The sequence below is a fragment of the Rhinopithecus bieti genome, unplaced genomic scaffold, assembly GCF_001698545.2.
Source record: "Rhinopithecus bieti isolate Rb0 unplaced genomic scaffold, ASM169854v2 scaffold_62779, whole genome shotgun sequence".
In the NCBI taxonomy this organism is placed as follows: Eukaryota; Metazoa; Chordata; class Mammalia; order Primates; family Cercopithecidae; genus Rhinopithecus; species Rhinopithecus bieti.
This window is the reverse complement of record NW_016823701.1, coordinates 252,412-273,985: the sequence shown is the minus strand read 5'-3', so window position 1 is coordinate 273,985 and position 21,574 is coordinate 252,412. Positions and strand designations below refer to the sequence as shown.

The 21,574-nt window shown below is 47.0% G+C and overlaps 1 protein-coding gene and 1 long non-coding RNA gene across 2 annotated transcripts in view; one reads left to right on the top strand and one right to left on the bottom strand.

Moving 5' to 3' along the window:
* LOC108521771 (uncharacterized) overlaps positions 1–1,562 on the bottom strand; it is an 8,168-nt gene extending 6,606 nt beyond the window's left edge. Inside the window, exon 1 of the long non-coding RNA XR_001883275.1 lies at positions 1,479–1,562. This is a non-coding gene — a long non-coding RNA (uncharacterized LOC108521771). The remainder of the gene's footprint in view (positions 1–1,478) is intronic.
* The window catches only part of NUDT19 (nudix hydrolase 19), a 22,719-nt gene continuing 2,289 nt past the window's right edge, over positions 1,145–21,574 (top strand). Inside the window, exons 1-2 of the mRNA XM_017861724.1 lie at positions 1,145–2,791; positions 20,153–20,360. Of these exons, the coding sequence (XP_017717213.1) occupies positions 2,078–2,791; positions 20,153–20,360 (922 nt within the window). The 5' untranslated portion in view covers positions 1,145–2,077. The remainder of the gene's footprint in view (positions 2,792–20,152; positions 20,361–21,574) is intronic.

The window sequence follows — 21,574 nt, the reverse complement described above, 5'->3', positions numbered from 1 at the left end:
CAGTGTGCACATTTTGGACACCGTTCTGTGTTGGTAAAGGTCCAGTTTCTGCCAGGTGTGGTGGCTCACACCTGTAATCCCAGCACTTTGGGAGGCTGAGGTTGGTGGATCACTTGAGGTCTGGAGTTTGAGACCAGCCTGGCCAACATGATGAAACCTTGTCTCTACTAAAAATACAAAAATTAGTGAGGCGTGGTAGTACACACCTGCAATCCCAGCTACTCCAGAAGCTGAGGCAGGAGAATTGCTTGAACCCAAGAGGCAGATATTGCAGTAAGCTGAGATCACACCACTGCACTCCAGCCTGGTGAGAGAGCCAGACTCCCCCTCCAAAAAAAAAAGCTTCAGTTTCTCTTATTTTGCTATGCACCCAGGACTTGGTCATCTCACTAATGAGTAATCAGCTTCTGTGAAAACCAGCTGATGTTGAAACACGCCCATTCACCCACAAAACCATGGTGTTATTTTACAGTGAAGGGAGTACTATGTTCTTAAGACTCTTAATCCCTCCATAAATGGTTAGTCATCTGTAAAATGGTGATAACTGTTTCCACTTCATGGGTTTTTGTAAGAATTACACAACTAACACTATACTTATAAAGTTCCTAGTGCCTCAGACAGTGTACTTAGTAACTACTAATATTATTATCCCCTAGGATTATTATTACTCCTAGTATTGCAGACATGTTACTTTAATCACCTGAGTACCTTAATTTCTTTCTCTCCCTTGCTCTGTATTTTTATTTATTTATTTTTTTGAGACAGAGTCTTGCTCTGTCACCCATGCCGGAATGCAGTGGCACGATCTTGGCTCACTGCAACCTCCGCCCAGATTCAAGTGATTCTCCTGCCTCAGCCTCCCGAGTAGCTGCAACTATAGGTGCGGGCCACCACACCCAACTAATTTTTCTATTTTTAGTAGAGACAGGGTTTTGCCATTTTGGTCACGCTGGTGTCGAAGTCCTGGCCTCAGGTGATCCGCCCGCCTCGGCCTCCCAAAGTGCTGGGATTACAGGTGTGAGCCACAGCGCCTGGCCAGAGACCAGGTCTCTTAAAACAAACAAACAAATAAAGCCCTAAATATTGACAATGTCATCTGTGGATTCTACCCAGGAAATAACCCACATTAAAATGATGGCTTGTGAGGGTCGGCAGGAGTATAGTGTATTTATCCAAAAAATATAACAAATGTGTAATCCAATTATAATAGCAATTATGGCAGAAGCTGTTGGTGACTGATAAGGAATTATAAAAGAGTCAAATTTACACAGGCTTTTCAAAAGATCACAATCCTGCTATTGAAGGTGGGTGTCTTCTAGACACTAAAAAGGTGGAGAGAAATCTCCATGTGGAGGCCCAGATTAAACATCTCCCATCAAAGTGGAACTCGTCAAATGTCCTAAGACACCTAAGGCCGTCCCCAGGCGCCCTGACAATAAAAGGTAACCAGAACACGAGAGAAATGACTCTGGGAGTACCTTTCACATTGAAGCTGTGCAGTAGGAAATTTATAATTTGGCATCTGGTTCATCTATTCATTTCTCATTGGTGTGGTTCATGTGTGCTTGCAAAGGTCAGACTTCTGCCCTTCGAATGTCCTCTCTTCCTCTCCCACAGGGAACACCCACGTGTGGATCCTTGTTTAAAGGAGAAAGTCCTAGTCCTGAGCTTTTAGTGGAGTGGATGTCATCAGGCCTGGGTTTGCATCCTGCTTTTTACCATGGCAAGTCATATGCGGCCTTAAGCATTTCTGCTCTTGGTCCAAGCTTCCTGCGTGGGAATACTGCGGTCCTCCTTTCAGGCAGCTGTGAATGACAAAACGCTCGCTGGCTGCCGTGACACCCATTGTCCCGCGAGAGTGCCCTAGCTGGGCCCCACTGCACTCAAGGCGGTGCCTGCTCAGTTGTCCCTCCCACAGGCAGGCGCCGGTGCCGACCAAACGCCCAGGTTCATCCAGCGCCGGACGCTAGCCCTCAAGCCCCGCGAGGCAGCCGGGGGTGCTGGGGTCCCTGCAGGGCCGGGCCACCGGCCGAGGAGCTCCGACCGCGCCAGAATCGGATACGGGTAACCGCGCGCCATGAGCAGCTCCCTGCGGCCGGTCCCCAGCCGCTGGCGGCGGGCGGCCAGCATCGTCCTGGCGGCAGGCTGGACGCGCCCAGAGACTGCCACCCCGCCGTCGCGCCCGCCGCCCGCCGAGGGCTTTCGGCTGCTGCTGCTGCAGCGCTCCCCGCACCAAGGCTTCATGCCGGGCGCGCACGTCTTCCCGGGCGGAGTGCTGGACGCAGCCGACCGCTCGGCGGACTGGCTGGGCCTCTTCGCGCCGCACCATGGGCCGCCAGGCTTCGGCCTGGGCCCAGCGCCATTCAGCCGGGCCGCTTTCCCGTCGCCGCCCGACACCGGTGACAGCAACGCCGACAACACTGGGGCGCTGCCTGAGGACGTAGCCTTCCGCATCTGCGCCGTGCGCGAGGCCTTCGAGGAGGCGGGTGTGCTGCTGCTGCGGCCCAGGACTTCCCCGCCTGGCCCAGCACCCGGGCCCGGCCTCGCCCTGGAGCCGCCCCCTGGCCTGGCAGCCTGGCGCGCCCGCGTGCGCCGGGACCCGCGCCACTTCCTGCGACTGTGCGCCCACCTCGACTGCACGCCAGACATCTGGGCGCTGCACAACTGGAGCGCATGGCTCACCCCTTTCTTCCGCAGCGCCACTCGCCGCTTCGACACGGCCTTCTTCCTGTGCTGCCTGCGCGAGCCCCCGCCTGTCTACCCCGACTGGGCGGAGGTGGTGGGCTACCAGGTAGGGCCTCCTCATGGCCTTGCTGGGGACCGCGGGGATGTGAGAGGGAGGACGCCTCCTGGTGGCCCAGGCCTCCCAGGAACACTTGCATAGGCGGAGCCCAGAGAGAGTAATTAGCCAGGAATGCTTGGAGGGGCAGGAAACCCTCACACCTGCAGACTAAAGCCATGCTCTTGGTGAAGCCTCTCTGCTTTCCTAGGCTTTGGGGTCTCAAGGCCTCGGCCTCTCCACGTGGTTCCTCCAGCAGAGAACCCCTGTCCTAAGCACTTGTACATGTGTAGAAGTAGTTCATCTCCACCGCAGTTTAATTTGATTTTCTTGGAGAACAGACTTAGTATGATTTCAGTCTTCCTATTTTTATTTAGTTTTGGTACAGATGGGGGTCTTGTCTCTCTGTGTTGCACACCCAGGCTGGTCTCCAGCTCCTGGTGTGTCCAGAATTGGTTGCTTCCCGTGGGTTCTTGGTCTCGCTGACTAAGAATAAAGCCGTGGACCCTCGCGGTGAGTGTTACAGTTCTTAAAGATGGTGTGTCTGGAGTTTGTTCCTTCAGAGGTTCAGATGTGTCTGGAGTTTCTTCCTTCCGGTGGGTTCATGATCTTGCTGACTTCAGGAGTGAAGCCGCAGACCTTCGCAGTGAGTGTTACAGCTCTTAAAGGTGGCCTACCTGGAGTTGTTTGCTCCTCCTGGTGGGGGTTCATGGTCTTGCTGACTTCAGGAGTGAAGCTGCAGACCTTTGCAGTCAGTGTTACGGCTCATAAAGTTAGTGCGGACCCAAGGAGTGATCAGCAGCAAGATTTATTGCAAAAAGAGGAAAAAACAAAGCTCCCACAGCATGGAAGGGGACGCCAGCGGTTGACTGCTGCTGGCTGGGGTTGGGGGGTGGGGCAGGGGTGCCAGCTTTTATTCCCTTATTTGACCCTGCCCACATCCTGCCGATTGATCCATTTTATAGAGCACTGATTGGTCCGTTTTTACAGAGTGCTGATTGGTGCATTTACAAATCTTTAGCTAAATAGAGCGCTGATTGGTGTGTTTTTACATAGTACTGATTGGTGCATTTACAAACCTTTAGCTAGACACAGAGCACTAATTGGTCCATTTTTACAGAGTGCTGATTGGTGCATTTACAAACCTTTAGCTAGACAGAAAAGTTCTCCAAGTCCCCACTCAACCCAGGAAGTTCAGCTGGCTTTACCTCTCAATCCCCCTCTAAACAGGACATCCCAGCTGCTGTTGGGAATTGGGCTTTGACTGCTCTAGCTACTTCTTGCTGGATAGGGGCAAAGAAAGTTCCCTGCAGTTGTAGTGTCCTCCAGAGGGGAACTCTCTAGGCCAGTGAAAGGGCCAGCTGGTCGGTCCAGGGGTCCTTGGTAGAAATTGTTAGTTGAACTCATTTGGGGTTCTGTTTGTGAGACCATCTGTAGCTTGATGGCCCCTATTCTAGAGGAAACAGATTTGACAAGGAGGTTGAAAATACAGAGCCCGAAGGCGAGTAATAGTAAGATGGCTGTCACAGGAGGTAGAAAGGGGAGAAGCCATGTTGCCCAACTCCAGAGGTTGGTATAAGAGTTTGAAAGGCATTGTCTGATTTCAGAAGCCTTTTCCTGTAAATGCCGGGCGGCATCTCGCACTATCCCTGACTTGTTAGTGTAAAAGCAACACTCTTCCCCTAAGAAGGCGCAAAGTCCTCCTTTCTCAGCAGTGAGGAGGTCTAGGCCTTGGGGGTTTTGGAGAGTCACTGCTGCCAGAGTCTATGTGGGATTGCAGTTACTATCCTTACTGGATAGATTTTGTTATTTCTTGCAAATTATCTGAGAAATCCTTTGAGAGTGTGTGGTAGTAGGATAATGAAGTAGATAAACTGGCTATTCTGGTTCCTGTAGCAGTGGCCATTTCTAACCCTATATACATAAGGGTATTAGTTGTATGGCCCTGCGCTGAAGGACTTGAGCTTTGAGGGGCACTGATAGGGTCTGATTTCCATAAGATTAGAAGTTAGGATAATATATGTTACACTGTTCACTTTTAGCAAACTTTAATTTTGTTGAAAACCTTGTTAAGTTTGGAATTTCAATTATTATTTGCTCTTAATAAGACCTCGTTCAGTCCATATTAACTTAAAACTGGTATAGATGGCTCCTTTCTGATTCTGTAAGTACTTTAAGGTTTGGCTAAGTGCAGACAGCTCGCTTTGAGCAGACCAATTTGAGCAGACCAATTGTTAGGCAATTTTCCTAACTCTGCTTCTTGGAGAGTTTCCTGGTCACTTACTGAATACCCATAGTGTCTTTTTCCTTAATCGCCGGGGAGGAAACATCTATCATCCCGTCCCGAAGGGAGTTCCTCCTACGTCTGGTCAGACCTTCAGATTTAGATCCCCTGTTAGGAAACCTGCTGGGTTAAGGATTTTTGATAGGAAGGCTATGGGTTGTCAGTGGCCCCAGTGCTTTCAGGCTATGCCCTTGTTTATACTGACAACAAGGTGGTATTGGAGTGTTATAGGGTTACAGAGAAGAGCTTCAATTATCAATTATAGGTTTTATATTTTTACTTTTTTTTGGAGATGGAGTCTTCCCTGTCACCCAGGCTGGAGTGCAGTGGCGCAGTCTAGGCTCACTGCAACCTCTGCCTCCTGGGTTCAAGCAATTCTCCTGCCTCAGCCTCCCAAGTAGCTGGAATTACAGGTGCCCGCCACCCCCCTCCCCAGCTAATTTTTGTATTTTTAGTAGAGACGGAGTTTCACCATGTTGGCCAAGTTGGTCTCGAACTCCTGACCTCATGATCCGTCAGCCTTGGCCTCCCAAAATGCTGGCATTACAGGTGTGAATTATAGGTTTTAAATTTACCCTGGCTTTTAAAGGAATAGGGTACGCTGTTTTCTTTACTACTTCTCTTTCTCTCTGACTCCTTTGTCTCTTCCTCTCTTTCCTTCTCTCTTTGACTTTCTGTCTCTTCCTCTCTTTCCTTCTGTCTTTGACTTTGTCTCTCTCTTTCTCTCTGCTGCTCTTTTCCTGCCTCTGCCAGCTGCTTATGCTGCTATTCTCCCCTCTCCTTCCCCTTTTTGATGGCTTTGGCAGTGTAAGACTGCCACCTCCTTGGGTTTTTGCACTGAGTGCAATAACTCCATAATTTCCTTGTGGTATTTAATGGGGGTTCCCCCAGAGGTTATGAATTCCCTTTCTTTCCATATTGCAGCATGGGCATATAGGATTAGATAAGCATACTTGCTATCTGTATACACATTTATCCTTTTTCCCTTTCCCAGTTCTAAGACTCAGTTAAGTGCCACTAGTTCTGCTAACTGGGCGCTGGTCCCTGAGGGGAAGAGGCTTACTTTCAAGTATGGTTACATCACTAACTATGGCATAACCTGCCCTCCGTATCCCATTTTCCACAAATGAACTTCCATCAGTATATAGGTTAAGGTCTGGATTAGCTAAGGGGACTTCTAAGAGATCCTCTTGGGCGGCATAAGTCTGGACTGCAACCTGTTGGCAGCCATGCTCGACCAGCTCCCCATCCTCTGGGAGAAAAGCGGCAGGGCTGAGGGCCTCACACTTATGCACTTGAAGCACCGGTCCCTCAAGGAGTAGCGCCTGATATCTAAGCAGGCGGTTGTCTGATGGCCATAAACTTCCTTTGGCACCTAGTATGCCATTTATATCATGAGTAGTCCAGACAGCGAGATCCTTTCCTTATATTATTTTGATAGCCTCTGACACTAAGACAGCCACTGCCACAGCTACCTGTAAACAGTGAGGCTAGCCTTTTGCTACTATATCAGTTTCCTTACTTAGGTATGCCACTGGCTGTGGGGTTGTCCCACAAGTCTGAGTAAGGACCCCAAGAGCTATTCCTGCTCTCTCTGTGACGTTTAAAGAAAAGTTTCGTCCTGTGGGAAGGCTTAAGGCTGGAGCTTGAGTTTGTTCCTTCCAATGCCCAGACTTCAGGGTTGATTCCCTCCTCAAGCAGGGGACAACAAGTGGTTAACTTGTTCCCCATATTCATGTAAATAATAGCTCCAGCTTTGGCTAATATATCTCTCCCTAATAAGGGTGTGGGACTTTCAGGCATAATAAGAAAAGACATGTGAAAAGAGCAAAGTCTCCCAGTTACAACTGAGGAGGTGGGAGAAATACCTGGTTATAGGCTGTCCCAGGATTCTTCGGATGGTAACAGACCTTGAGGACAGTCATCCAGGACAGGAGATTAACACTGAGAAGGCCCTGCCAGTGTCCAGGAGGAAGTCAATTTCCTGACCCTCAGTGGTTATACATAGCCAGGGCTCAGTGAGAGTGATGACGTCAGCTGGTGCTTGCCCCAGGCACCCTCAGTCCTGTTGTTGCATCATCTGGTTGGCGGCTTCTGTCCCAGAGAACCTTTGTCCTCTGGGACAGTGTGCCTTCCAGTGATTGCCTCGGCATAGTGGACATGGGTGAGGGGCAGCTTGTTTCTCATAGGACAATTTTTTTTTCTAAAAGTGTCCTTGCAAACCACACTGATAACAAGCCCTACCGGGTGATTGGCCTGCTCCATTTTCTGTCCTCTCTGAACCACCAAGGTTTGTTTTCTGAGGGCCATGACTAAGGCTGCGGCCTTTCTCTGATCTCGCTTTTCCTTTTGGGCCTGTTCCTCTTGGTCCCTATTATAGAACACTGAGGTCGCCAGGTTTAATAATGCCTCCAGATTTTGTTCAGGGTCCAGGGCTCGCTTTTGGAGCTTTCTCCTGATATCTGTGGCTGATTGGGTAATAAACTTGTCTTTTAGGATCAAATGACCCTTGAATGAGTTGGGTGACAGAGGAGTATATTTTCTTAATGCCTCCCCTAGCCGCTCGAGGAAGGCAGAAGGATTTTCTTCCTTTCCCTGAGTTATGGTGGACATCATTGAATAATTCATGGGCTTTTTCCTAATTCTCCTTAGTCCTTCTAGAACACAGGTCAACAGATGTTTACGACTCCAGTCCCCACGATCTGAGTCGAGGTNAAGAAAAGTTTCGTCCTGTGGGAAGGCTTAAGGCTGGAGCTTGAGTTTGTTCCTTCCAATGCCCAGACTTCAGGGTTGATTCCCTCCTCAAGCAGGGGACAACAAGTGGTTAACTTGTTCCCCATATTCATGTAAATAATAGCTCCAGCTTTGGCTAATATATCTCTCCCTAATAAGGGTGTGGGACTTTCAGGCATAATAAGAAAAGACATGTGAAAAGAGCAAAGTCTCCCAGTTACAACTGAGGAGGTGGGAGAAATACCTGGTTATAGGCTGTCCCAGGATTCTTCGGATGGTAACAGACCTTGAGGACAGTCATCCAGGACAGGAGATTAACACTGAGAAGGCCCTGCCAGTGTCCAGGAGGAAGTCAATTTCCTGACCCTCAGTGGTTATACATAGCCAGGGCTCAGTGAGAGTGATGACGTCAGCTGGTGCTTGCCCCAGGCACCCTCAGTCCTGTTGTTGCATCATCTGGTTGGCGGCTTCTGTCCCAGAGAACCTTTGTCCTCTGGGACAGTGTGCCTTCCAGTGATTGCCTCGGCATAGTGGACATGGGTGAGGGGGCAGCTTGTTTCTCATAGGACAATTTTTTTTTCTAAAAAGTGTCCTTGCAAACCACACTGATAACAAGCCCTACCGGGTGATTGGCCTGCTCCATTTTCTGTCCTCTCTGAACCACCAAGGTTTGTTTTTCTGAGGGCCATGACTAAGGCTGCGGCCTTTCTCTGATCTCGCTTTTCCTTTTGGGCCTGTTCCTCTTGGTCCCTATTATAGAACACTGAGGTCGCCAGGTTTAATAATGCCTCCAGATTTTGTTCAGGGTCCAGGGCTCGCTTTTGGAGCTTTCTCCTGATATCTGTGGCTGATTGGGTAATAAACTTGTCTTTTAGGATCAAATGACCCTTGAATGAGTTGGGTGACAGAGGAGTATATTTTCTTAATGCCTCCCCTAGCCGCTCGAGGAAGGCAGAAGGATTTTCTTCCTTTCCCTGAGTTATGGTGGACATCATTGAATAATTCATGGGCTTTTCCTAATTCTCCTTAGTCCTTCTAGAACACAGGTCAACAGATGTTTACGACTCCAGTCCCCACGATCTGAGTCGAGGTCCCAGTGGGGATCCATACTGGGGACGGCTTGCTGACTGGTAGGGAATTTATCCCTTTCTTTGGCTGTCATTCTATCATTTACTTGACTAAGATACCAGGTATCTCCAAACTCTTGGGCTGCAGCTAAAGCCACATTTTTTTCATTAAAGGCCAGGGTTTGATCTAATAATAGCATGACATCTCTCCAGGTGAGATTGAAGGTTTGCCCTGGACCCTGTAGGACACCTATGTACCTATCAGGATCATCCAAAAGCTTCCCAAGGTCTGCCTTGATCTGCTTTAAATCAGAGAGGGAGAAGGGGACATGTACCCAAGTTAGGCCAAGTTTCCCTTCCCCTACAGCTTGAAAGGCACATAACTGATGGCCTGGGGGTTTTTGTGGTCCTTTGGAGATTTCTTTGCTTGTTTCCCTCTGGGCAGGGGGTATTAGAGGAGGCTTATCATTAATAGGAAAGGTAGCTATAGGGAGGCTAGGATATGGGGGTAAACTGAGAGGTCTTCCTATGGGATGTAAATTGCAAGCTTTGCATAGTTGTGTATTCTCCTTCAGTGAAAAGAAAGCCTGGACATAAGGTATTTCACTCCATTTGCCTTCCCTCTTACAGAAAAGGTCAAGCTGCAGGATAGTATTTTTATACTTCCCTCAGGTGGCCATTTTTCCCCATCAGAGAGAGAATATTGGAGCCAGGCCGTAGTGCAGAAAAAAATGAGGCACCTCTTTTTCAGGGTTTGCGGGTCAAATTGGTACCAATGGCTTAGAATGCATTTGAAGGGTGAGCCTGTTGGTGCCTGAGTGTTTCCCATCTGAAAGACAAAACCACCCAAGATTTTGGTTTGTTTCTCCCCTGCCCAAGAACCCGCAACGGTCCTTGGACCCTGCTGATCGGAATAGTTGCGCTCACCGACGCAGCAGCAGAAACACTAGTTCTCCTCCTAGACCACAAGGAGGACCGAGGAAGGTCGGATTTAGTGGCCCTTACCGATGCATTCTCGAAAACCTGCACCCTTGCCTGTCCTCCTAGACCACAAAGCGAGAAAAATCGGATTTAGTGGCCCTTACCAACACATTATCAAAAACCTGTTAGAGTCCTAAGCATTCTCCTGTTAGTATTGGGACTTTACCCCTGTCCTATAAAGATGTTATGCCCCAAAAACGAAGTGGAGGGCCATACCCTGAGGGAGGGAAGGGATCTCCAGAGTTGGAAGAGTGACGCATTTTGTCCCCACTTAGAATAGGAAGGATACAATTTCTGAGGCTCCCCATATTCTAGCTTCAGGAATAGCTTTTGTTAGGCCTTTTTGTCTGAGGAGGGATCCTAAAATTCCAGATAGTCACCCCCTACGATGGGGCTTTGGGCAAAAATTATGTCTTTCTGATTGGTGAGCCCGGGTGTCTAAAGACGGTAACAGAGTCCTGAAGTTTATACTAGAAATCATTCTTAAAGGAGAAGCTAGAAAAGCACCAGAGACAGGGAGTGGTGTTTAGAAGTGGGACTAGCCTCAGAGAAGAGAGGCGAGAGGAAGTTTGTCTGACAGGCGTTGAGACCCAGGAGGCAAGGGTCAGGATAGATAGGATAGATGGGCGAGTCTCGCTTAGGCGACATGACTTTTAGAGTTCCACTCATGACCGCAGGGTCAACCAACTTGTTGTCGGGACCCTGGAGCTGAATAGCTTTCCTCTCTGTCGACCCTCGGCTCAGCCCAGAAGTACAGGAAAAGTGGAAGTTGGTTCCAGGCAAACCAACCCTCCCAACTCCGAGTCAGGGGTTGTTAGAGAGCGCTTTCCCAGAAAGCCTGACACCTGTGTCTTTAGTCCAGTGGCTGCACTAGTCACTTTTAACTGGCCAACAGGTGCCCAGTATTTAGCCCCAAATTCTAAGGAAAATAGGACAGAATAGCAAGTGAACGAGATCCAATGGTACTTACTGCTTGGCGATAGGTGATAGTCCCTTAGTGGTCGCCAAAATGTGTCCAGAATTTGTTCCTTCCAGTGGGTTCTTGGTCTCGCTGACTTCAAGAATGAAGCCGTGAACCTTTGCGGTGAGTGTTACAGTTCTTAAAGATGGTGTGTCCGGAGTTTGTTCATTCAGATATTCAGATGCATCTGGAGTTTATTCCTTCCAGTGGGTTCGTGGTCTCGCTGACTTCAGGAGAGAAGCTGCAGACCTTTGCGGAGAGTGTTACAGCTCATAAAGGTAGTGCAGACCCAAAGAGTGAGCAGCAGCAAGATTTATTGCAAAGAGCAAAAGAACAAAGCTTCCACAGCATGGAAGGGGACCGGAGCCGGTTGCCTGTTGCTGGCAGGGGTGGCCACCTTTTTTTCCACCTATTTGGCCCCACCCATATCCTGCTGATTGGTCCATTTTACAGAGTGCTGATTGGTCCATTTTTTGCAGAGTGCTGATTGGTGTGTTTACAAACCTTTAGCTAGACACAGAGCGCTGATTGGTGCATTTTTACAGAGTACAGATTGGTGCATTTACAAACCTTCAGCTAGACACAGAGCACTGATTGGTGCGTTTTTACAGAGTGCCGATTGATGCATTTGCAAAACTTTAGCTAAACAGAAAAGTTCTCCAAGTCTCCACTCAACCCGGAAAGTCCAGCTGGCTTCACTTCTGGGCTCAAGTGATTTTCCAGTCTCAGCTTCCCAGGTAGCTGGGCCCATAGGCACGTGCAACCATGCTTGGCTAATTGTTTTATTGTTTGTAGAGACAAGCTCTTGCTATGTTGCTTAGGCAGGTCGTGAACTCCTGGCCTCAAACGACCATCCGGCTTCAGCCTCCCAAATTCTTGGGGATTATTGGCATAAGCTACTGTGCCTGGCCAGTTTCAATCTTTTAAAATTTATTGACCAATACAGTGACTGACACCTGTAATCTCAGCATTTTGGGAGAACAAGGCCAGAGGATCAATTGAGCTCAAGAACTCAAGACCTGCCTGGACTGTAACATACTAAGACCTCATAACTACCAAAAAAATTAAAAATTAGCTGGGCATGGTGGTACATGCCTGTGGTTCCTGTTACTGAGGGAGCTGAGGTGGGTGGGAGGATCACTTGAACCTGGGAGGTTGAGGCTGTAGTAAGCCATGATCACACAACTGCAGTTCAGCCTGGACAACAGAGACCCTGTCTCAAAAAAAAAAAAATTATTGAGATTTGTTTTAAGGCCACAAATATGGTCTGTTTTGGTGAATGTTCCCTTTGCACCTGAGAAAATACGTATTCTGCTGTTTGTTGGTATTTTTGTAAAAATGTCAAATTAGGTTGAGTTGTTCATAGCATCTTGAAGGTTTTTTTTTTTTTTTTTTTTTTTTGAAACGGAGTCTTGCTCTGTCACCCAGGCTGGAGTGCAGTGGCCTGATCTCGGCTCACTGAAACCTCCGCCTCCCGGGTTCAAGTGATTCTCCTGCCTCAGTATCCCAAGCAGCTGGGATTACAGGCACCCACCACCATGCCTAGCTAATTTTTGTATTTTTAGTAGAGACGGGGGTTTCACTGGGTTGGTCAGGCTGGTCGCGAACTCCTGACCTCAGGTGATCCACCTGCCTGGGCCTCCCAAAGTGCTGGGATTACAGGCGTGAGCCACTGTGCCTGGCCAGTCTTGCAGGTCTTCTATATCATTTCCTTGTTTCATCAGGTGCTGAGAGAGGAATGCAGAAATCTTCAACTAATAATTGTGGCGTTGTCTTTTTCACCTTTTAGTTCTATCAGATTTGGCTTCATGTATTTTGAAGCTCCCATGGAAGGTACTGACTGTATCCACATTTAAGACTTTTAAAAGTTCATGGTTTAACTCTTTGATGATTATGAAATATGCTTCTTTATTCCTGGTTATAATCTTTATTCTGAAATCTGAAATTTACTCTGTTTGATATTAATATAGCCACTCTGACTTTCTTTTGATTCATGTTAGTATATTTTCCATCCTTTTAACCTATCTGTGTCTTTATTATTTAAAGTGTGTTTCTGACTGGGTGCAGTGGCTTACACCTATAATCCCAACACTTTGGGAGGCCAAGGAGGGCTGATCACCTGAGTTCAGGAGTTTGAGACCAGCCCAGCAACATAGCGAAACCCTGTCTATATTAAAAATACAAAAATTATCTGGGTGTGCGGGGGTCTGTCCCACAGACCCTGACCCAACGATGGATGAATAACGTGCAGTGATACAGATATTCTGCTTTACTATTCCGGCTGAGCATTAGGCCTACTTACAGACTCCCAGGAGAGTGCTGTAAACAGTTGTGACCTCAACCTTGACCAGCCAGTGAGACTCGCATTTATTCAGTAAAGATTAATTGACAAAGGCTTGAGTCAACACCACTAGAGGGTAATTGACCTTGTGGACATCCCAAATAGAAAGCAATTAAGCACCTGTGGTAGATCAAAGGTTAGTCTTAGGACCACATGAATAAACAAGCTAGTTAGATAAACTCCTCACATTCCTTTGTATCTACTTTAATTAACTAATTTTTTTGAGAAAGAGTTTCACTCTGCCGCCCAGGCTGGAGTGCAATGGCACAATCTCAGCTCACTGCAAGCTCCGTCTCCCGGGTTCACACCATTCTTCTGCCTCAGCCTCCGGAGTAGCTGGGACCACAGGCGCCTGCCACCACGCCTGGCTAATTTTTGTGTGTGTGTGTGTGTATTTTTAATAGAGATGGGGTTTCACCATGTTAGCCAGGATGCTCTCGATCTCCTGACCTTGTGATCTACCCGCCTTGGCTTCCCAAAGTGTTGGAATTACAGGCGTGAGCCACTGCACCTGGCCTACTTTAATTTATATAACTAACGGTAAATGGACTAGGCTGCCTTCAGCCAGATCTGTTACTGAAGTTATGCAAACTTTCAGGCCTTCCAGGAGGGTTTCTGGCTGGTATAACTAAATTTTTTCCCACCAGCCTGACTGAACCCTCATACAGGTAGAGATAGGAGAATTGCTTGAACTCAGGAGGCAGAGGTAGTAGTGGGCCAAGATCATGCCACTGCATTCCAGCTTGGGTGACAGAGTGAGACTCCATCTCTAAAAAAAGAGAAAAAAAGTATGTTTCTTGTAGGCAGCATATAGTCTTGTTTTTTATCTGATATAAAAATTTTGCTTTTTAGTTGGAGTGTTTATTTATGTTTGTTATTGTCAGTAAGGTTAGATTCAAATCTACCATCTTACTGCTCATTTTTTCCCCATCTATTTGTACTGTTTTTCTTATGACCATTTTATTTCCATTATTAACTTACTATGTCTCTTTGTAGTTGCTCTAAAATTTGCAATATACATTTTTCATTTCATTTATAGAGTTAGAACCTTGCAATAGTATACTTGTTTTTTCTCTCCTGTCCTTTATGCTATTGTTGTCATACATTTGACTTTTATTATAAACTCTACAATACACTCTGATTATTTTTGCTTTAGACCATCAATCTTTTTTTTTTTTTTTTAAGATAGGGTTCACTCTTCTCACCCAGGCTGGAATGCAATAGCATGATCTTGGCTCACCGCACCCTCCACCTCCAGGGTTCAAGCTATTCTCCTGCCTCAGCCTCCGTTGTAGCTGGGATTACAGGCATATGCCACCACGCTCAGCTAATTTTGTATTTTTAGTAGAAACGGGATTTCTCCATGTTGGTCAGGCTGGTCTCAAACTCCCGACCTCAGGTCATCTGCCCACCTCAGCCTCTCAAAGTACTGAGATTACAGGCATCAGCCACCCCGCCCAGCCTAGAATATCAGTCTTAATGAGAAAAAATGTCTTATGTTTACCTGCATATTTACCTTTTTTTTTGGAGACAGAGTTTCGTTCTTGTTCCCCAGGCAGCAGTGCAATGGTGCCATCTCGGCTCACCACAACCTTTGCCTCCTGGGTTCAAGTGATTCTCCTGCCTCAGCCTCCCAAGTAGCTGGGATTACAAGCATGCGCCCACCATGGCCGGCTAATTTTGTGTTTTTAGTAGAGACGGGATTTCTCCATGTTGGTCAGGCTGGTCTTGAACTCCTGACCTCAGGTAATCCACCTGCCTCAGCCTCCCAAAATGCTGGGATCACAGGCGTGGGCCACTGTGCCCAGTCTATTTTTTTTTTTTTTTTTTTTTTTTGAGACAGAGTCTCACTCTGTCACCCAGGCTGGAGTGCAGTGGCACGATCTTGGCTCACCACAACCCCCGCCTCTCTGGTTCAAGCGATTCTCCTGCCTTAGCCTCCTGAGTAGCTGGGATTACATGCACCCACCACCACACCCAGCTACTTTTTATATTTTTAGTAGAGACGAGTATTCACCATGTTGGCCAGGCTGGTCTTGAACTCCTGACCTCAGGTGATCCACGGAGCTGGGCCTCCCAAAGTGCTGGGATCACAGGCGTGAGCCACCATGCCCAGCCACATATTTACTATTTTTAGCACTCTTTATTCCTTTGTGTAGCTCTAAATCTATCTCTGGTATCCTTCTGCCTAAAGAAGTTTCTCTAGTATTTCTTGTAGCATAGATCCTATTACAATGAGTCCTCTAACTTTTGCTTGCTTGAAAATAACTATTTTGCCTTTGTTTTTGAAAGACTTTGGCTAGGTATAAAATTCTGGGTTGATAGGTTTTTTTCTTTATGTACCTAAAAATATTGCTCCCTTGTTTGCTAGTTTGCATAAATTTCTTATGAGAGGTCTGTCACAACTCTTGCAGGTAATTGTTTTTTTTTGAGACAGTCTTGCTCTGCCGCCCACGCTGGAGTGCAATGGTGCGATCTTGGCTCACTGCAACCTCCGCCTCCCAGATTCAAGCAATTCTTCTGCCTCTGAATAGCTGGGATTACAGGCACGTGCCACCAAGCCCAGCTAATTTTTGTATTTTTAGTAAAGACGAGGTTTCACCATGTTGATCAGGCTGGTCTTGAACTCCTGATCTCATGATCCACGTGCCTCCGCCTCCCAAAGTACTGGAATTACAGGCGTGAGCCACCATGCCTAGTTTCTTGCAGGTAATATTTTTTATTTATTTCATCATGTTGATGTTTTCCTTTGTATCTTTAAACCAGTGGAACATACTTACAGCATTGTTTTTAATGCCCTTTTCTGCTAACTTAATCATTACTATAATTTCTGGGTCTGTTTTTGTTGACTTATTTTTTTTCTAGTTTTAGATAATGTTTTCCCGCTTCCTCATGTCTTGCAGTTTTTATTGAATGTTGGATATTGTGACTTTATGTTGTTGAGTGCTGGATCTTGTCATATTCCTTTAAAGAGCATTGGACTTTGGGCCAGGCGTGGTGGTTCACGCCTGTAATCCCAGCACTTTGGGAGGCCGAGGCGGGTGGATCACCTGAGGTCAGAAGTTCTAGACCAGCTTCGCCAACATGGTGAAACCCCGTCTCAAGTAAAAATACAAAAATTAGCTGGGTGTGGTGGCGGGTGCCTGTAATCCCAGCTACTTGGGGGGCCAAGGCAGAAGAATTGCTTGAACCTGGGAGGCAGAGGTTGCAGTGAGCTGAGATCATGCCATCACACTCCAGCCTGGGGGACAAGAGCAAGACTTCGTCAAAAAAAAAAAGTATTGGACCTTGGCTGGGTGCAGTGGCTCATACCTGTAATTCCAGCACTTTGGGAGGCCAAGGTGGGTGATCACGAGGTCAGGAGTTCAAGACCAGACTCGCCAACATGGTGAAACCCCGTTTCTACTAAAAATACAAAAAAATTAGCCAGTCGTGGTGGGCACCTGTAGTCCTAGCTACTTGGGAGGCTGAAGCAGGAGAATCACTTGAACCCAGGAGGCAGAGGTTGTAGTGAGATGAGATCACGGCACTGCACTCCAGCCTGGGTGACAGAGCAAGACTCTGTCTCAAAAAAAAAAAAAAAAAAAAAAAAAAAGAGAGAGAGTATTGGACATCTCCTAGCAAGCAGTTAAGTGATTGCAAATTACCTTAATTGTCTTGAGGTTTAATTTTAACTGATGTTAAATGATGTTAGCATGGGCCTATAGTAGCCTTTATTCTAGAGCTAATTTAGCTGCACTTCTCTTTTTTTTTTTTTGGAGACATATTCTCACTCTGCCGCCCAGGCTGGAATGCAGTGGCGTGATCTTGGCTCACTGCAACCTCCACCTCCCTGGTTTAAGTGATTCTTGTGCCTCAGCCTCTCAAGTAATTGGGATTGCAGGCACGTGCCACCATGCCTGGCTAATTTTTATATTTTTAGTAGAGTTGGGGTTTCACCATGTTGGCCAGGCTGGTCTTGAACTCCGGACCTCAGGTGATCCACCCACCTCTGCCTCCCAAAGTGCTGGGATTACAGGCGTGAGCCACCACGCCTGGCCATTAGCTACACTTCTAAATGTGTGACCCTTACAAGGTCTACTTGAGTGCTGCTTATGTTCAACATGATCTCTCCACTGTGATTGGAAGGAATTCGAATAATCCTTGGCCCCAGGTGAGCTCTGGGAGTTTAATCTTAAAGCTCTCAGGTAATTGTTCTTTCTTCAGAAAGCATTCTCTCCTTGTGTATACAGTGGTCAGTAAAGTAAAATACTAATCCTAGGAAAAAAAAAGAGGCATCATTCTTTCCTGGTCTCATGCGGTTTCACCTTATGCATACATGGATGAGTGTTGAGCGAAGATTCAAGTGCACCCTGCACAGATTTCTAGAGCTCTGCTCTGGAGGTCTTTCCTCTCAGGTACAGCTTTATCCTTGGTTTCTCTTTCCATGGTTTGAGTTACCCTCAATCAACTAAGGTCTGAAAATATTAAGATATTTGGAGACAGAGAAAGACCACATTCACTAACTTTTATTACAGGAATTGCTATCATTGTTCTAGTTTATTATAAGTTATTGTTGGCTGAGCACGGTGGATCATACCTGTATTCCCAACCCGTTGGGGGCCCGAGGCGCGCAGATCACCTGAGGTCGGGAGTTCGAGACCAGCCTGACCAACAGGAAGAAACCCCATCTCTACTACAAATACAAAATTAGCTGGGCGTGGTGGCACATGCCTGTCATCCCAGCTACTCGGGAGGCTGAAACAGGAGAATTGCTTGAACCCGGGAGGCGGAGTTTGCCGTGAGCAGAGATTGTGCCATTGCACTCCAGCCTGGGTAACAAAAGTGAGACTCCATCTCAAAATAATAATAAGTTATTGTTAATGTCTTACTGGGCCTAATTCATCAATTAAACTTTATCATAGGTGTGTATGTGTAGGAAGAGCATAGTTTGTATAAGGCTTAGCACTTCCTTAATTTCATGCATCCACTAGGGATCTGGGAAAGTATCCCTCTTGCATAAGGGGAGACTACTGTATGCTGCTTCCCAAATTCCGCTGTGTGGGCTTCCCAAAATCCAAGCTGTGTCTCAAGTCAGTGAAAATCCCAGGCTCTGATTAGTCTCTTGGTCCCTGGGTCACAGCCTGGGAATTCCCTTTAAGCAGTAACCCTGGCCATGGTAGGACTTACCGCCTGTTGTAGCCTCCCAGGTGGCTGGGATTACAGGCGTGAGCCACTGCACTCAGCAGGAAAGCATTGCATTTTGTACATTGCTTTACTAGTAAGAAGTAATCAGTAAGGGATAAGGTACTGTAACCTGTGGTCTGGACTAACCTGAACAGGTTGGATCAAGTGGGTGGATGCCTGCCATTTAACCCTTTGTCTTCATTGTTATCACTGAACTCATACGGTTGCCTTGGAAATCACATAGATTGGGTGGTCCTTTGAGGCCCAGAGCTCTGTTTTTTAAATGCCGTTTTGGCCAACTGCAGAATGATTAGGGGACTCACTGAACTCATAGATTGCTGGACATCATAGCAGGGCCCTGGGAATGTGAAGGCTTCACAGGCTTCTCTGTCAATGTTTAAGCATGTACGAGCTTGCAAACCTTTGACCTACAGCCATCTAAAGCAGAAAGCAATTCCAAATCCCAGGGCTTTGGGGTGAGAATCAGTTTCTCCTAGGTGTATAAGTGGATATTTAGTAAACCAACTAAAGAACAACCGTATGGCCGGGCACGGTGGCTCACACCTGTAATCCCAGCACTTTGGGAGGCTGAGGTGAGTGGATCACAAGGTCAGGATTTCAAGACCAGCCTGGCCAAGATGGTGAAATGCCATCTCTACTAAAGATACAAAAATGAGCCAGGATGGTGGCAGGTGCCCGTAGTCTCAGCTACTCAGGAGGCTCAGGCAGAGAATTGCTTGAACTCGGGAAGTAGAGGTTGCAGTGAGCCGAGATTGTGCTACTGCACTCCAGCCTGGGTGACAGAGCGAGACTCGGTCAAAAAAAAAAATCAGACCTGTAATCCCAGCACTTTGGGAGGCCGAGGTGGGTGGATCATGAGGTCAGGAGATCGAGACCATCCTGGCTAACACAGTGAAACCCTGTCTCTACTAAAAATACAAAAAATTAGCCGGGCGTGGTGGTGGGCGCCTGTAGTCCCGGCTACTCGGGAGGCTGAGGCAGGAGAATGGCATGAACCCAGGAGGTGGAGCTTGCAGTGAGATGAGATCATCGCACCACTGCACTCTAGCCTGGGTGACAGAACGAGACTCCATCTCAAAACAAAAACAAAAACCTTTGAGGTTATTCCGTATCCATTGAATCAGCTCCTTTTATCTAAATGTCTATGAAAAGAAGGCTCAGGAAGGACAGCAGAATGAAGCCACTGAAGTTTACTGGGCAAACACTGCCTGGCTGAAACCCTACCAAGTTATTACTCTCTTGACTGTAGGCTGAGTCATGCCAGGTGACTTCCTGAAAGCTGCTGTTGCTCCTGATGCTTCATTGCCGTTGTACCATGTGGCACACATCACCACATCACAAAGCATTTTGGTTGCAGAAGTCCCTATAGGGCCTAGGAGAGCTTTGTGGTGTTCATCATTATATCCTCAGAATCCAGCCAAGTACCCATTTCCTGGAGGAATGAACAGGCACCAAATTCTCAATCTACTGTGATGAGTTTACCCTTTGGAGTCTTTCTTCTTTCAGCAGGGACCAGAACCACCTTACCCTCTCTGCATCTCCCACCTCTTAGGCTGAACAGCTCTCCCAGGTCAAGCCTCGGCGGTCTGCCCTGGTTTTACTAGTTCTGAGGATCAGTGTCCCAGTAAGCAACCTCTTAAGAGGATCAACCCAGCTTTCTTCCCTGAATCTTTTCATGTTGTCTTGGAGGGATCTCACAGGGTGCATTAATGAATTCATTTTACACATTCAGTTCTACCTTGGGTACTGATCTGACTATCTCAAGTCTCACATTGTTTATGGCATAAACCTTAGGAAACCCTGCCTTTGTCTTTCACAGTGGTCATCTCCATCGGAGACAACTGAAAGTTTCTTATCAAAAGAAATTTGGTTGGCACCCCCACAGTTCTACGAAGTGAGAAGACTTGCAAACTTTGCCTCTTTCTCTGACTTGCACAAATTTTGTTTGGGTCGTGCATTAGAAGGACTGGAAAGGTGGTTGCCTATCATCTTGTTAACTGCTGATGGGATGGTCCATCTTTTACCAGGTAAGCCAGTGAAGCATCAGTGCTTTGGTTCGTATTCACATTCAGTGCCCTGGGCTGCATGGCAGTATTGCCCAACATAGAGACAGGAATTACAGTCTGTGTTTTGTAGTCTACAGGTATTAGCTAAGTAAGATCAAAGCCTATAAAATATCCATATTATTATAACCAGAAATTCTGCATAATGTCATATACATACACATACATTTATAATAATATATTTCCTAGACATTGACAAAGGTCTTTCTCATGTCATTTCTCACTTTTTCTTTTTTTTTGAGACAGAGTCTCCCTCTGCCACCCAGGCTGGAGTGCAGTGACATGATCTTGACTCACTGTAACCTCCACCTCCCAGGTTCAAGCGATTCTCTGCCTCAGCCTCCCGGGGAGCTGGGATTACAGGTGCCCGCCACCAAGCCAGCTCATTTTTGTATTTTTTTTTTAGTAGAGATGGGGTTTCGCCATCTTGGCCAGGCTGGTCTTGAACTCCTGACCTTGTGATCCACCCGCCTTGGCCTCCCAAAGTGCTGGGATTATAGTCATGAGCCACCGCGCCTGGCCGATTTCTCACTTTTTTGCATTTTAAGTTTGAATTACGAGAACTCGTAAGTTGTCATCTAATTTGAATTAGGGAGCTTTTTTTTTTGAGACAGTTTTGCTCTTGTCACCCAGGCTGGAGTGCAATCTGGGCTCACTGCAACCTTTGCTTCCTGGTTTCAAGCAATACTCCTGCCTCAGCCTCCTGAGTAGCTGGAATTACAGGCGTGTGCCACCACGCCTGGCCAATTTTTTTGTATTATTAATAGAGACAGGGTTTCACCATGTTGGCCAGGCTGGTCTTGAACCCCTGACCTCAGGTGATCCGCCTGCTTCAACCTCCCCAAATTCTGGGATTATAGGCTTGAGCACTGCACCCAGCCAAGTTTGTTTTTTTCAATTGAACGTAATTTCAAATGAAACTGTGAATTATGAAATTATGAATAAAATAAAAATGTTAACCCTATCTCAACTGAAAATACACACAAAAAAATAAATCAGCCAGGTGTGGTTGCACACGCCTGTAATCCCAGCTCCTCAGGAGGCTGAGGCAGGAGAATTGCTTAAACCCATGAGATGGAGGTTGCAGTGAGCCAAGATTGTGCTACTGCACTCCAACCTGGGCGACAGAGCAAGACTCTCTGTCAAAAAAAAAAAAAAAAAAAAAAAAAAAAAAAAAA